At 37.5% G+C, this 15,603-nt stretch overlaps 2 protein-coding genes across 2 annotated transcripts in view; both read left to right on the top strand.

The window, feature by feature from the left end:
• LOC133653198 (transcription factor HES-5-like) overlaps positions 1-498 on the top strand; it is a 1,496-nt gene extending 998 nt beyond the window's left edge. Inside the window, exon 2 of the mRNA XM_062052255.1 lies at positions 1-498. This exon is cut by the window's left edge and continues 314 nt beyond it. Coding sequence (XP_061908239.1) covers positions 1-88 — 88 coding nt within the window. The 3' untranslated portion in view covers positions 89-498.
• Positions 499-7,861: 7,363 nt separating this feature from the next.
• her12 (hairy-related 12) lies at positions 7,862-13,671 on the top strand. The gene is made up of 2 exons (XM_062052254.1): positions 7,862-12,238; positions 12,921-13,671. Exons 1-2 carry the CDS (start codon positions 12,170-12,172, stop codon positions 13,284-13,286), a joined length of 435 nt encoding a protein of 144 aa, XP_061908238.1. The 5' UTR covers positions 7,862-12,169; the 3' UTR covers positions 13,287-13,671.
• The last annotated feature ends 1,932 nt before the right edge of the window (positions 13,672-15,603 follow it).

Below are 15,603 nucleotides of genomic sequence, written 5' to 3'. Positions count from 1 at the left end.
CAGCGTGTCCCCACCGGGATCCCCCCTCCAGGGCGGCTCCGGCAAGGGAGCCGGCGTGCCCGGTGTCACCCTGTGGAGACCCTGGTAGTCAACCTACCAGAACCAGAACCACGAATGAAGTTCTTTTGCGTCACTGTGTGGCCTAACGTAATCCTTTGGAAGGACTCCAGTACGATCATGCGGTCATCATGTGACCTTTTTATGTGTACGTTTGTCAAGCAAACTTATTTCTTGTCATCACACCCACGTTGGGTTCGACTCCCTGAAGTGTCTGCGACACACTTTTCGATACCGTGTATCACGTCAGTCAGCATCCTAAATCCTACGGATTGACTCATGTCGTAAATCATTTCTTGATTTCTCAGCGTTATCACCATGTGTAACCATTATTTGTGGTGTTTTGTTTTAATGTTGCATTGTTTTGCATGCGTCCGTGTTGTCCTCTGAATGCCTTTTATAAAGGAATCCCCTTGCTTCCCTGAGAAGTTGGCTCTGAAAATAAATGCAAAACTTCACCCGAAGTTTTTTTTGTGCAAATCACACTTTTTGTCTTGTCTTCTGACTTGTAGTTCCACATTGATGTTGAAATGGGGAATTACGTAGCTAAATAGATGACGGCATGAGGAAATGCATGTCCAAAATCCAACATGCTGGAGGCCACATTCATATTTTTTTTTATTTAAAAAAGGCTAAAAATATATATTTTTTAAAACATTTCTAACTTTTATATTTAAAGTACTTTTTTTCAAATATAAATACATTTTTACACCTGCCTTATGCACTAGTGAGTCAAAACATCACCTAAGAGGTGGAAAAAAGTTGTATTAGATACACTTGAATGTGTTTTTTTTATTTATTTATTGATTGATTGATTGAAACTTTTATTAGTAGATTGCACATATTCCGTACAATTGACCACTAAATGCTAACACCCGAATAAGCTTTTCAACTTGTTTAAGTCGGGGTCCACGTAAATCAATTCATGGTTTAGACTTCGATTAATAAGAGTATTCAATTGAATGCCACCTGCTTGCAACACTGTCACCCTGGAGACCAGCTAAGCATTATTACTGCTGCACATTCATAAGATTTGAACATGATAACCCTTAAAACATTGAATAAATATGTGCAATTTAGCTGTAGTACAATGTTTTTTTAAATATAAATAAATAAATAAATGGGTTATACTTGTATAGCGCTTTTCTACCTTCAAGGTACTCGAAGTGCTTTGACAGTATTTCCACATTCACACACTGATGGCGGGAGCTGCCATGCAAGGCGCTAACCAGCACCCATCAGGAGCAAGGGTGAAGTGTCTTGCCCAAGGACTAGGATGGTAGAAGGTGGGAATTGAACCCCAGTAACCAATGAATATGAAGATTATTTTTGCCGTGCATCCACTCCTGCCAGGCCATCATTTTTATTCAAGGGCCAATGGACACTTGCACCCCCTCCCCTCCACCCACAAGTGGTGGTCGGGGTGTGCTGTGCTGTCTCGTGCTTGAATTATGTGTCAAGTGCCTCTAAGAAAAAAATAAGTATTTCACAACTATTTGTGTGTGCACGCAACTTGCCGCATTCCTTTCCTGGCACTTTCTCAGGGTCCGGTAAGGGGCCAAGCCAGATGGCCCTGCAGCGCTCAAGCCCGGGGGCCCCCGCCTGCCGCCTTCACCCGCTCCTCCTCCCTATGAGAGATCAAACAGCGTGGCTAATGTGGTGTGTAACAAGACACACTTCCATTGTTCCTGTCCAAGGGGCGCGCTGAATAGGTTCAGACTGTGGGAAACCACAGTGAACACACTCACAGACATCATGGCTGACAGCAAGACGCTCTCTGCTGCCTGCCGCCGCCATGATGGGGCACCGTGCACTTTTTTTTTTTTTCTAATGGCAGGAATTCCAAAGCTCTCTGAGGAATGGGGGGGGGGGGGGTAAACTGATTTTCACACACACACACCCACATAAAGATATACGCAAGTATAGATACACACACACACTTGTGGACATAAAGACGCAAAGAGAGACATGAAGACACATAATGAAGACAACTGTGGCTGTGAAGACCCAGCAGGCACCAGACTTTTAAAACAACGTTGAGAACTTGTTGAATTAGGTCCTGACGTCGAGCAACGTGCTTTTTGACGACGTTTCATCAATGTCGGGTTGTTTGGCCGTTGAAGTGTGGTCATTTCCCAACCCGCCACGTGGATCCAACGTCTCAATTTACCAATACAACAATTTTGCAACGTTGTTTACAAGTCAGTTTTAAAGGGACGTGGACGTATAATCAACGTTGTATCAATTAATTTAGTTTAGTTTAGTTTATTAAGGATCCCCATTAGTCTACACCGCAGTGGAGACTATTCTTCCTGGGGTCCAGACAAAAAACATCACACAATCACAAAACAAAAGATTAAAATGCAGTACAACATGATCAAATAATAAAATGTTGTAATACAAAAATAGCAACAACAAAGAACCCAAAAAAATAATAATAACTTCGAGTTTACATATTGTTCATACCAAAGATAAAAAGAGCAATATAAAAATAGATATATACATATTTTTGCAAAAAAAAAAAAAAAAAAAAGAACCAATGGCCTAAAATATATACATTAGTGTACCAAAGACAAACAGTAAGTGACGAAAAAAGTTCCATCCACCATTTTCTACTGCTTGTCCCATAATCAATAAAATAGTCAATAAAAACAGTCATGACATTAGGTACAATCTAGAATAATCTCTTTCCGCAATACTTCTCCTCTTAGTCTATTCTTAAAAGCCACTCTGCTGGTGATTGATACCAAATATTGTGGAAGTGGATTCCAGTAAGTGATTGCCCTATACATTACAGTCTTTTTCAAAACATCACTTGAATTAATGTCTTGTGCCTGAACAGTCAGGAGAAAAGATGTCTTCATGGCGGGAAAGGCACTGACACAAAAACATACAGGGACATATAGGAATAAACACTATTGATTCCATCAGGGAAATTAGGTGTCAAAGCAGCAATATTGAACAGAATATACAAACCCCGTTTCCATATGAGTTGGGAAATTGTGTTAGATGTAAATATAAACGGAATACAATGATTTGCAAATCCTTTTCAAGCCATATTCAATTGAATGCACTACAAAGACAACATATTTGATGTTCAAACTCATAAACTTTTTTTTTTTTTTTGCAAATAATAATTAACTTAGAATTTCATGGCTGCAACACGTGCCAAAGTAGTTGGGAAAGGGCATGTTCACCACTGTGTTACATGGCCTTTCCTTTTAACAACACTCAGTAAAGGTTTGGGAACTGAGGAGACACATTTTTGAAGCTTCTCAGGTGGAATTCTTTCCCATTCTTGCTTGATGTACAGCTTAAGTTGTTCAACAGTCCGGGGGTCTCCTTTGTGCTATTTTAGGCTTCATAATGCGCCACACATTTTCAATGGGAGACAGGTCTGGACTACAGGCAGGCCAGTCTAGTACCCGCACTCTTTTACTATGAAGCCACGTTGATGTAACACGTGGCTTGGCATTGTCTTGCTGAAATAAGCAGGGGCGTCCATGGTAACGTTGCTTGGACGGCAACATATGTTGCTCCAAAACCTGTATGTACCTTTCAGCATTAATGGTGCCTTCACAGATGTGTAAGTTACCCATGTCTTGGGCACTAATACACCCCCATACCATCACACATGCTGGCTTTTCAACTTTGCGCCTATTACAATCCGGATGGTTCTTTTCCTCTTTGGTCCGGAGGACACGACGTCCACAGTTTCCAAAAACAATTTGAAATGTGGACTCGTCAGACCACAGAACACTTTTCCACTTTGTATCAGCCCATCTTAGATGAGCTCAGGCCCAGCGAAGCCGACGGCGTTTCTGGGTGTTGTTGATAAACGGTTTTCGCCTTGCATAGGAGAGTTTTAACTTGCACTTACAGATGTAGCGACCAACTGTAGTTACTGACATTGGGTTTCTGAAGTGTTCCTGAGCCCATGTGGTGATATCCTTTACACACTGATGTCGCTTGTTGATGCAGTACAGCCTGAGGGATCGAAGGTCACGGGCGTAGCTGCTTACGTGCAGTGATTTCTCCAGATTCTCTGAACCCTTTGATGATATTACGGAGCGTAGATGGTGAAATCCCTAAATTCCTTGCAATAGCTGGTTGAGAAAGGTTTTCTTAAACTGTTCAACAATTTGCTCACGCATTTGTTGACAAAGTGGTGACCCTCGCCCCATCCTTGTTTGTGAATGACTGAGCATTTCATGGAATCTACTTTTATACCCAATCATGGCACCCACCTGTTCCCAATTTGCCTGCTCACCTGTGGGATGTTCCAAATAAGTGTTTGATGAGCATTCCTCAACTTTATCAGTATTTATTGCCACCTTTCCCAACTACTTTGTCACATGTTGCTGGCATCAAATTCTAAAGTTATTGATTATTTGCAACAAAAAAAAAGTTTATCAGTTTGAACATCAAATATGTTGTCTTTCAACTGAATATGGGTTAAAAATGATTTGCAAATCATTATATTCCGTTTATATTTACATCTAACACAATTTCCCAACTCATATGGAAACGGGGTTTGTATATATATATATTATAGTAACCGCACCGGACCATAAGGCACAGATATATACCGGTCCAAATTTTTTTGTAAATGTTTATTTACATACTTTAATTCTTTCCAAACGGTGACTGTAACACGGCAGTAAAATGGCTGATCAAACAAAACAGAAGACATCGTCATGGACCCACTAGCTGCGGACGCTAGCTCTACAGTCAACTAAACACGGTGACATTTTGGTGAATTTACGAAACTGAAGCAAAACAAAAAGAACGCCATTGTAAGTTAGTAACACTAACACCGACACTCGTAAACAGGTTAGCATATTAGCTAATGCTAACGGCGCTGTACAATAGCACTTACAAATATGAATGAAAACACTCCTACAGACATCACACATGGGACCGTTTAGTAAGTATGAATAGTTTTAGTTATATTGTAAAACTTATAAACGTTGTTTGGAGTGATGAATAAAAAAATAATTTCGAGCAGAAACACTATGGACAAATAGTAGACGAAATGGGATATATTTTTGGTCTAAGGTGCAAAATAGAAAGTACACTTTTAACCCGGTAGTTAGCAAACTCATCCAAAAGAGGGTGATTTAGCACAGACAATAACACACCTTTGCAGTTTGTCTGTCAGTGTTTTATGAAACTATTTGTTGAATTTAAAACGTAGCCGTTAGCAAAGAAAAATCCATAAGTTAGCTGCACCGTTTTATATGCCGCAGGGTGCAAAGCGTAGGGAAAAAGTAGCGGCTTCTAATCCGGAAAATACGGCAGTATAAAGTATAGAAAAACTAGTGCATAAAAACAAACATTTTCACAATAGTATTACAATATTATTATATTATTAGTTTAAAAATGCATATCCCTTGTATTTTAATTACATATATCTATATTAGTTGAAATATTTATTATTTTTTCATCTTTAAAAAAAAACACATTAGTCATTAAAGAAACAAATGCCTTAAAAATGTATAGCGACTGTTCAAATACTATAAATGCATTATTTTTTCATTTTTGTATTTTACAAATATGTACATTTACATATTTTTAATTTTCTCAGTATTTTTAAAGACTAAATCAACTGTATGTTATATTACACAAATTGCATAAATGTTGCCAGTATTTACCAATATTACATTTAAAGGAGAGGAGAGGTTGTTTATACATTTTAATATTATGTTTAAATACAAAAAATATAGTATGAATCAATTATGTATTTCATTATTGATTGATTGAGTGATTGAGAAGTTTATTGACATCTTAAAGAATTGAATCCATGTAATGCTTTAAAAAGGCAAATGGGTGGCACAAAAAGCCAAAAGGCTTGTTGCCATTGTGGTCCATTAAATATTCATCACATTTTGATACATTCAAAAAATATATATATATAACCTGTAACATGTATCTATAAAAAAATAAATAAATAGCCAATCAAAACAATATTAAAAAAAAAAAAAAACATTGGAAAAATATATAGCAACGTTTATCACACAGGCTGAGTGTGATGTTTCGCGGTGAAGACAGGATGGTGCGTGTGAAGGTTATAGGAGTGCGTTGTGGTTGCCTAGCAACAACAAACGATCAATTAACATTCCCAGTGGAGCATGGAGGAGCACGGTGGAGGCTTTTGTGCTGCATGTTGGGAACTGGTGGGAAAGTGGGGGGGCGCGCACACACACACACACACACACACACACACACACACACACACACACACACACACACACACACACACACACACACACACGCACACACACACACACACACACACACACGCACACACACACACACACACACACACACACACACACACACGCACACACACACACACACACACACGCACACACACACACACACACACGCACACACGCACACACGCACACTTCTGAGGAGGAGTTCTGGCAGCCGGTGATAATTCCATTAAAGATGACACTAATCCCGACACGTTAGGCACACCTGCACTGGTGTAGGTTGCACAAATTCTGCCTTCACAAAGATAATGTAACCTATTTTTATGGGCTTGCCTCTTTGTGATGTTAAGTTCCTGTTATACGCTGTTATCCAGTATATGCCTTGAGCTCTTATTTTGAAGGCGCTAAGAGCGGAAGTGGTGACACGATGTAGTGGAGCGGAGGTTTTGAAGGAAAGGAAATAAAGTGTAAAATTGGAGCCTCCGTGTTTGTTATTTTGTAGTTTTTAATACAGTACCGGCGACATATATAAACCTCCGCTCCACTACAACGTGTCCCCACTTCCGCTCTTAGCGCCTTCAAAATAAGAGCTCAAGGCATATACTGTATACCAGCAGGAACTTAACATCACAAAGACGCAAGCCCATAAAAATAGGTTACGATAACAATTAGGGATGTCCGATAATGGCTTTTTGCCGATATCCGATATTCCGATATTGTCCAACTCTTTAATTACGATACCGATATCAACCGATACCGATATCAACCTATATATAGTCGTGGAATTAACACATTATTATGCCTAATTTGGACAACCAGGTATGGTGAAGATAAGGTACTTTAAAAAAATAAAATAAAAAAAAAAATAAGATAAATCAATTAAAAACATTTTCTTGAATAAAAAAGAAAGTACAACAATATAAAAACAGTTACATAGAAACTAGTAATGAATGAAAATGAGTAAAATTAACCGTTAAAGGTTAGTACTATTAGTGGAGCAGCAGCACGCACAATCATGTGTGCTTACGGACTGTATCCCTTGCAGACTGTATTGATATATATTGATATATAATGTAGGAAGCAGAATATTAATAACAGAAGGAAACAACCCTTTTGTGTGAATGAGTGTGAATGGGGGATGGAGGTTTTATGGGTTGGTGCACTAATTGTAAGTGTATCTTGTGTTTTTTATGTTGATTTAATGAAAAAAAACTAAAAAAAACAAAACTATATTGATAATAAAAAACAGATACCGATAATTTCCGATATTGCATTTTAACGCATTTATCGGCCGATATTATCGGACATGTCTAATAACAATGCTCGGTTTTGACCGATTTTTTATTATTATAGATCATTCGCGCATCATAGGCAGCTGCGTTCAACAAAAAAGCTACGATTTGGTATTATTATACTGTAAAATGCGCAATTAGTCATTGGCTTCTGATTAATCATCTGTACCTAATAATACGGGCGTCGAGCTGCGTGACGTCACCAAACGAGCAGGCGCCATTTCTGACACGAGCGCGTGCGTTTGTTATCATAACTGCGTCACCACCGCCGCCGCGGCACGTGGTCTCGTCCTGCCTCGTGGGAGCGCGGAGGCTCGAGGCAATCTTCACACCTGGCAGAGTGGAGCGCGTGAAGGAAACCTTTGAACTGCTACTTTATTGTTTACATTCTACTCCCTCTTTGCTAACTATAGCTATAACTTTATTGTTTACATTCTACTCCCTCTTTGCTAACTATAGCTATAACTTTATTGTTTACATTCTACTCCCTCTTTGCTAACTATAGCTATAACTTTATTGTTTACATTCTACTCCCTCTTTGCTAACTATAGCTATAACTTTATTGTTTACATTCTACTCCCTCTTTGCTAACTATAGCTATAACTTTATTGTTTACATTCTACTCCCTCTTTGCTAACTATAGCTATAACTTTATTGTTTACATTCTACTCCCTCTTTGCTAACTATAGCTAACTTCTGCTAACTAGCTAATATCAGCTAGCTACAGTAGCTGATACTAACTATTTATACATACATTATTGCCCATAGACATCTTATAAGTAGACGCACTATTGGCTGCAGTGACGCGAGAAATTGGGCCACCATCTTGAAGTGGTGATGAGGAGCCGGCGAGCAGCCTAAACTGACAGTTGACAGGTAGAAAACAAAGATGGTGGGACAGATTAATTGGAATTGATTTGGATAGTTAGTGTCAGCTGTCATTGAGTGTATTTTCTATCACAAAAACAACATGACTGCAAATTGTTGGTTGCTTCTCTTGGACTGCCTTTTATGTATGCACACGCTCTATGCGCATACGTGTTGACGAGACAGGGTGAGTGACAGTCCTAAACACTTTTTTTTTTTTTTACATAAACATCCTTTTTAATCAAATAAACTAATCGATAAGATTACTCGCTAACTAAAATAACTGATAGCTGCAGCCCTAAACTACAGTATAATGTTGCATTCTGGTTCCCATGTCTGCGATTGTTGTGTCCTCAGTAAGTGGAATAACCGGCAGCAAGCAGCGTGCAGGTAAGAAAAGTCTTTTTACTTCTTAAACGAGGCAAAATAAACAAAGGGGCTTGCCGCTGGAAGTGCACGAGAAGCTTAAAGTACCAGAAGAGTGGAAAAACAAGTTGCCTCTGTATTGAAACTATTAGTATATATATATATGTATTATGATACCTAAATACTTCCAAAGTTTGTGAATAAATAGATATGATCAAAATAGTATCAAACTCACAGAGATTCCCGAGCCGTTTTGAGAGATAGTGAGGAACCCCATCATGTGATAGTGTGACGTAGAGTTAGGACCCGCAGATCCCTTCCCCATCAACAACAATGCTAATCAAGCAGACTTTGTGAAAGCCAACAACAATTACTTTGTGCAAAATTATGGGCCGGATACTTATATTGTTGATCCTGAATATAAAGAGGATGAGCTACAAGTTTTCGAAGCTCTACCATGAATTGATTAACGTGGACCCCGACTTAAACAAGTTGAACAACTTATTCGGGTGTTACCATTTAGTGGTCAATTGTATGGAATATATACTGTACTGTGCAATCTACTAATAAAAGTCTCAATCAATCAATCAATTTAATTTTGTCAACACGCGTGTGTGCAATTAAAAAAACATCCATGATGTTTCCTGAACTGCGTGTGCTGATTTTAAAGATAATGTACACGTCATTGTTATAATATCATACAATAATATTTCTACGTAATGATATATAATATATTCCCACCAGGCACAAGACATTAAAACAACGTTGAGAACTGATTGAATTAGGTCCTGACGTTGAGCAACTAAAACCTAATGTTGAAACAACGTGCTTTTTGACCATGTTTAATCAATGTTGGGTTCTGACGTTGATTTGACCATTGAAATTTGGTCATTTCTTAACCTACATTGTGCCCAACTTTGGACATCAACATTGTCTCCATCCATCCATCCATTTTCCACCACTTACCACGTCCCTCTCAATTTACAAATACAACAATTTTGCTTTGTTGTTTTAAAGGACACGTACGTATAATAAATGTTGTATCAATGTCTTGTGCCTGCTGGGTTACTATTATGATGCACACAGGTGTTTTTATGCCCAACCAACTCAGTTGTTGCTGTTCTTTCAGGATTTTATTGATTATTTATCGATTGATTTTAAGACCTTTTTAAACAACCATTGTGGATGGAGGTTTTTCTTAAACTCCCCAGTGGGAAATGTGCTTTTTTTTATTTTAACATATCTGTTTTTTGATGTGGACATACACCTAATATAATTGCAAAAATGCAATGTCGGCAAATAGAAGACAGCATGATGGCATAGCTGTAATAATTGGAGATCTGGGTTCGGATCTTAGTTGGTTGAGTTACGTGTGGAGTTTGCATGTTTGCATACTTTTTTCGAAACGCCCCAAAAAATGCTTGGTAGGCTAATTGTAGACCCTAAGTCAGACCTGGGCAAATTAAGGCCCGGGGGCCACATGCGGCCCGTTAAGTTTTTCAATCCGGCCCCCCGGACATTCCCAAATAACTTTTTTAGATCTTCAAGATGGAAAGTGTAGCTGCCATTATGATGTGCAGTGATGTTTTCTAATGACCGTAAGTCTTGAACTATACAAAGTATTTCAATGGTTGGAATCTGAGCTTTTGCATGATATACTAGTTACTATGGTAATCTAATTAGTTACTATGGTAATCTAAATCACAGCAGCTCAGACGAGGCACCAAGCAGTGTGGGTGGGAAGGAGATTTTTACAACAAAGTTCTAAAGCTTAGTGATGTATCAGATATGTCAGATTGGTGTGTTTATATATTTCGCGTTCATATTTCGCTGTTTGTTGCATTTTTTTGTGTTTCGCTTGATTGTAAAATATGTGGATGGAGAGGGGGTGTGACGTTCATATGCTGTCAATATTCAGTGTTTTATCGTTCATAGTTAATATTGTAAATCCCACATTCTTTATTTTCATGTACATTCTGGGTGTCTCATTCAGTACAGAAATTTAAAATTCCATTCCGTTTTTTAAGGCAGTCTATCATAACGTTTTTAGCATTCAGATATTATTGTGAGGTTTTGTATAAGCGTTCCTAAAAATCAGATATACCGGCCCCCAGACACATTTTTTTCTATAAATTTGGCCCCCGAGTCAAAATAATTGCCCAGGCCTGCCCTAAATTGTCTACAGGTGTGGATGTGAGTATGAATTACATGGTCACCACCTCTCACCCAAAGTAAGCTGGAATGAACCCTGACGAGGACAAGTGCCTTGGTTTTGTACACCCCAAATTTTTATACGATTGTAAGGGAATAAGCGGTAGAAAATGGATGGATGGATGGATGAATTTTTGACGAAAAAATGTCCAAAATTTCCCTGCTCATTTATTGTACGGCCGAATTTCCGTGCATCTTTCTTTGGAACAAAAAGCCCAAGTACAACGCAGAATAAGCCACCGTGCGGCCAAATAAAGTTGCGAGTGTCGTCATTTGGATAAAGAAGGTGAGAAACACTATGGAACTCAAGCAAGAACTTTTGGCAAAGTACGAAGATAGCGTCCATATGGCTAGGTCTTTGCCAGCAAGACTTTTCAGTAAAAGTGATGTTAGTTTATCCATTTTTGGGGTCATTTGTATATATTTAGCATGTGTGTAAAACTATAATTGTTCACAATAAAATAGGTTTTGTTTCAATATGTTTGGCTGTCTGCAACAGATTCATTGGATTTGCATGATTTCTTATAGGAAAATGTATTTAGTTTTTATTCGATTCGATAGCCTTCTCAATAGTTCTCTTACGTTCCCATGCAGGAAGAAAACAATATTTAATCCACCATGATATTCATATTATTTGTCTGTAAAATTGTTATAAGTACACCTCTGCATAACATTGTATCCTTTAGCTGACGTGCTTTTTCTCTTAGACGTTTTATGCACTGTTCCTGTTTGTGCGCCACACTTTAAAAACACCTACTTCCCATCTTATATTGCTTTATTGCACTGAAGCATTTGGTCGTTTCATTGGCCCCCCCCAGGAGCCCCTTCCTCTTCTTTTTTTTGTCTCCCCCTCACCAAAAAAGATATCTTACCTTAAATATGTGTTGATGAGTATACATTATGGCCTGCTTTATCACTTGTTGCTTATCTTGGGAAACAGGCCCAGCACAGATAGATGACCTGTGGGTTATTGATGGCTGCTCTATTGTTGTGCTCGGAGTCCCACCGGTCAGAGTGTGGGAACCCCAGCGCGGCCCGAGACACATGGCTTTGTTATGCTAATGTGCGTCTATAAAAGTCGGAGCGGACGCTTTGCACGGACTTCACAGCCAGCGGAACTGTCCTGGAAGAAGCTTCTCTGTACCTGCTTGGAAAGACATGGCTCCTTGCTCCTCCAGTGACTCCTTCATGCAGCCTGCCAGGATCTCAGAGAGAGACAACATCAGAGTAAGTATATTTGACTCCATATATATATATATATATATATATATATATGTACATAATACAACATTTAACACACAAATTATGGAAACATGTTTGAAAATCTGATTTTCTAAACCACTACTGCTACTAATTAAAATAGAGTAAGTTAAATTAAATTAATTTAAATTATTATTACTTTATTTCTATATTGTTTTATTTTTTCTTATTTTATTTTATTCACTAAGGTGTTTCAAAAGTTACATTTAAATTGTTGCAAAATCTGACTCAGAATTTCTAAACCACTAATACTACTGATTTTATGAAATTGTATTTTAACTTATTTTGCTCCATTACATTTGATTTAATTTAGTTTTTCAGGAATTGCAAATGTGACATATCTTCATTAGGTAGTTCTCACCAATGTGGTCCGTGCATAATTTCAAATTGTTAATTTCATTTGTTTTAAATTCAATTTAAATTGAATTAAATTTAAATTTAATTTAAATTCAATTTAAATTCATTTCATTTATATAGGCATTTTAAAAGTTGAATTTAAAATTTGGCAACATCTGATTTACAATAATTGCATTTTATTACATTTGACAGCATTGTATTACATTTTATAGATTTTATTCATAGGGATTTTACACGTGACACGTCTTCATAATGAAGTAGTCCTGACCTCTGTGTGTCTTTCCTCCATCAGTTGAGAAAGCCCATGGTGGAGAAACTGCGACGAGATCGCATCAACACCTGCATCGAGCAGCTCAAGATCATCCTGGAGAAAGAGTTCCAACTACAAGAGCCCAACTCCAAGCTGGAGAAAGCAGACATCCTGGAGATGACCGTCAGCTTCCTGAGGCAGCAGCTGCACAAGCGGCATCCTCAACATCATCAGTCCACCTCCAGCAGCGATGGTGGCGACTTCAGGCAAGGCTACTCTCACTGCTGGAGGGACTCTCTGCACTTCCTCTCTGCCCAGCAGCAGATGATCCAGAAAGGCTCCTCTCCAGTGAGCTCCCCCAGCAGAGGAACCAGGCTGCAGGAGAGCGGCGTGTGGAGGCCTTGGTAGACTCACCTGAGGAGACCACCAGGACTTTTTGTGACATATGCATTCCCACCTTGCTCCTTAACATCATATTGATGGACACCAATAGTGACAGCTCTCCCTCATTTTCTATGTTTCTTCTTTGCAATGACTGAGTCACCATTTTACCGTTTTTTGTGTTTAAAAGATGTTTTTGCGTGATGATGGTTTTTACTCCAGTGGAGTTTATTGCCTTGCTGGATGTAACAGTGTATCTCTGCCATATCCTGTGTTGAGAATATTTCTCTCCTTATTGTTGGATGCCAAATTATGTGTATGTATGTATGTATGTATGTATGTATGTATGTGTGACGATACCGGTAATACCGTTTTTGCTATGACATTTACGCTCTTAAAAAAACAAATTTTGTATGACAATTTTCAATAAAAATGAAACAATCATTAAAAAAAAACGTCGTCTTGTTTCATATTTTGGTCATAAACATGACCAAGATTCTTCCATAGGCACTTGAGTGCTACACTTTTTTTTTTCTGGAAAATAAATCAAAACCAAACAAATAGGGGAGAATTGGTTTGGTTGTCACATATTTTTACTCTCGCCCAATGGTTTTTAAACTTTTTTTTTTTTTTTTTTTAACCAAAAAAACACATCAGAAAAACACTTGGTACTGAAAGTACCACCATTGTGACCCACATTAAAATACAGTAGCATAGTACGCCTAAGTATTCATTAAAAACAAGGCATAGGTTTATTCATATTTTTGGTCACTCTAACATTAAACGCATTTTGAACAGTAACACTGTTTGAATATGGAAAAATAAAACACTACTTTAATAATGAATCAACTTTTTTGGCGTACCACTAGATCACAGGTGTCAAACTCAAGGCCCGTAGGCCAGATCTGGCCCGCCACATCAATTTGTGGGGTGGAAATAATAGGTGTAAATAAAAAAGTACCTTATCTTTTTAAATGTATTACAAAAATAAATGTACTGTGTACAATTACATGTATTTACACTTTAGTGCAATAAAAGTGCAATACATTTTCATAACATGGTCACTACTGCCTAGTTTCACTTGTTATATTCTTATTTTTACTGTTATATTTTTATTCTTATTGTAATATTTTCTTTCTTATTTCCATTTATACCCCCATTATTTACTTTTTACTTTTTAAATTCGATCTCAATTCTGTACACTGCTGCTGGAATTAAAATTTTCCTGAGGGAACTCTCCTGAAGTAATCAATAAAGTACTATTTATCTATCTATATATCTATCTATCTATCTATCTATCTATCTATCTATCTATCTATCTATCTATCTATCTATCTATCCATCCATCCATCCATCTATCTAATCATCTCTAATAATAAAACAAAATATTATATCATCATACATTTCAAAACAACGTTATTGTTCAAATAAAGATAAATACTTAAATATCTGCTTGACTTATGATTTCAAAGCAAGTAATTCAACAAACGGTTCATGTAAAAATTTTACAGTAACATTTTTTTTTACAGTAAAATCCACTTTTAATATAGACTATAAAACCCAACAACCGTAGATTTTACAGTATAAAAAAACTTGCATGAATTTTTACGTAAAAAAACTGGTACCGTTTTTCCGTTCCATCCATCCATCCATTTTCTACTGCTTGTCCCTAATTTAACTCCATGTATTTTTTTTAAATTTTATATGCGGTAAAATTGTGGCAACTGAGCTGCCAGTTTTATACACTACAATCTAAAGATTTGGTTTTGTACAGCGTACGTAAAAACGTACGTTTTATATATACACATTTATATTCATACTGTATATTATTCCCTGTTAAAAGCGGCCCTCTGAGGGCAACCATAACTGCGATGTGGCCCTCCAATGAAAACGAGTTTGACACGCCTGCACTAGATTTACAGTAAATTACTGGCTAATAATTGCATTACTTTCACGGTCACTTTTACAGTCATTTGCTGTAACATCAGATATTTGAGTTTACAGTTAATTGCAATAAAGTTACAACTTTATGCTGTAATTTCATTGTACTCGTGCAAAGACAATTAAGTCCTTCCTTCCTGTATTTTCACAATTGTGATTTTACAGTTAATCGTGCTGTAAGCTTTACCGTTGTCGTTTCACAGTTAATCACAATAAAGTTACAATGTCACGCTGGAACTTCACAGTTGTGATTTTACAGTTAGTTACGATAAAGTTACAAATAACAACACAGCTGTGATATGGCAGAAAGACATGTGCGTTCTTCTCTCTCATAATAATTGTGAACAATAGGCAAAATAAAAAAAAAGGTGAGTTCCCCTTTAAAGGCCTACTGAAATTAATT

This window comes from Entelurus aequoreus, linkage group LG07 (assembly GCF_033978785.1).
Source record: "Entelurus aequoreus isolate RoL-2023_Sb linkage group LG07, RoL_Eaeq_v1.1, whole genome shotgun sequence".
Lineage (NCBI taxonomy): Eukaryota > Metazoa > Chordata > Actinopteri > Syngnathiformes > Syngnathidae > Entelurus > Entelurus aequoreus.
This window is presented reverse-complemented; position numbering and strand designations above follow the sequence as displayed.

Excerpts from the sequence above, each read along its gene's own strand:
- her12 (XM_062052254.1), top strand. The coding sequence starts at position 12,170 with ATGGCTCCTTGCTCCTCCAGTGACTCCTTCATGCAGCCTGCCAGGATC. Across the intron at positions 12,239-12,920 it reads CAGAGAGAGACAACATCAGA|TTGAGAAAGCCCATGGTGGA; the intron begins GTAAGTATATTT and ends TTCCTCCATCAG.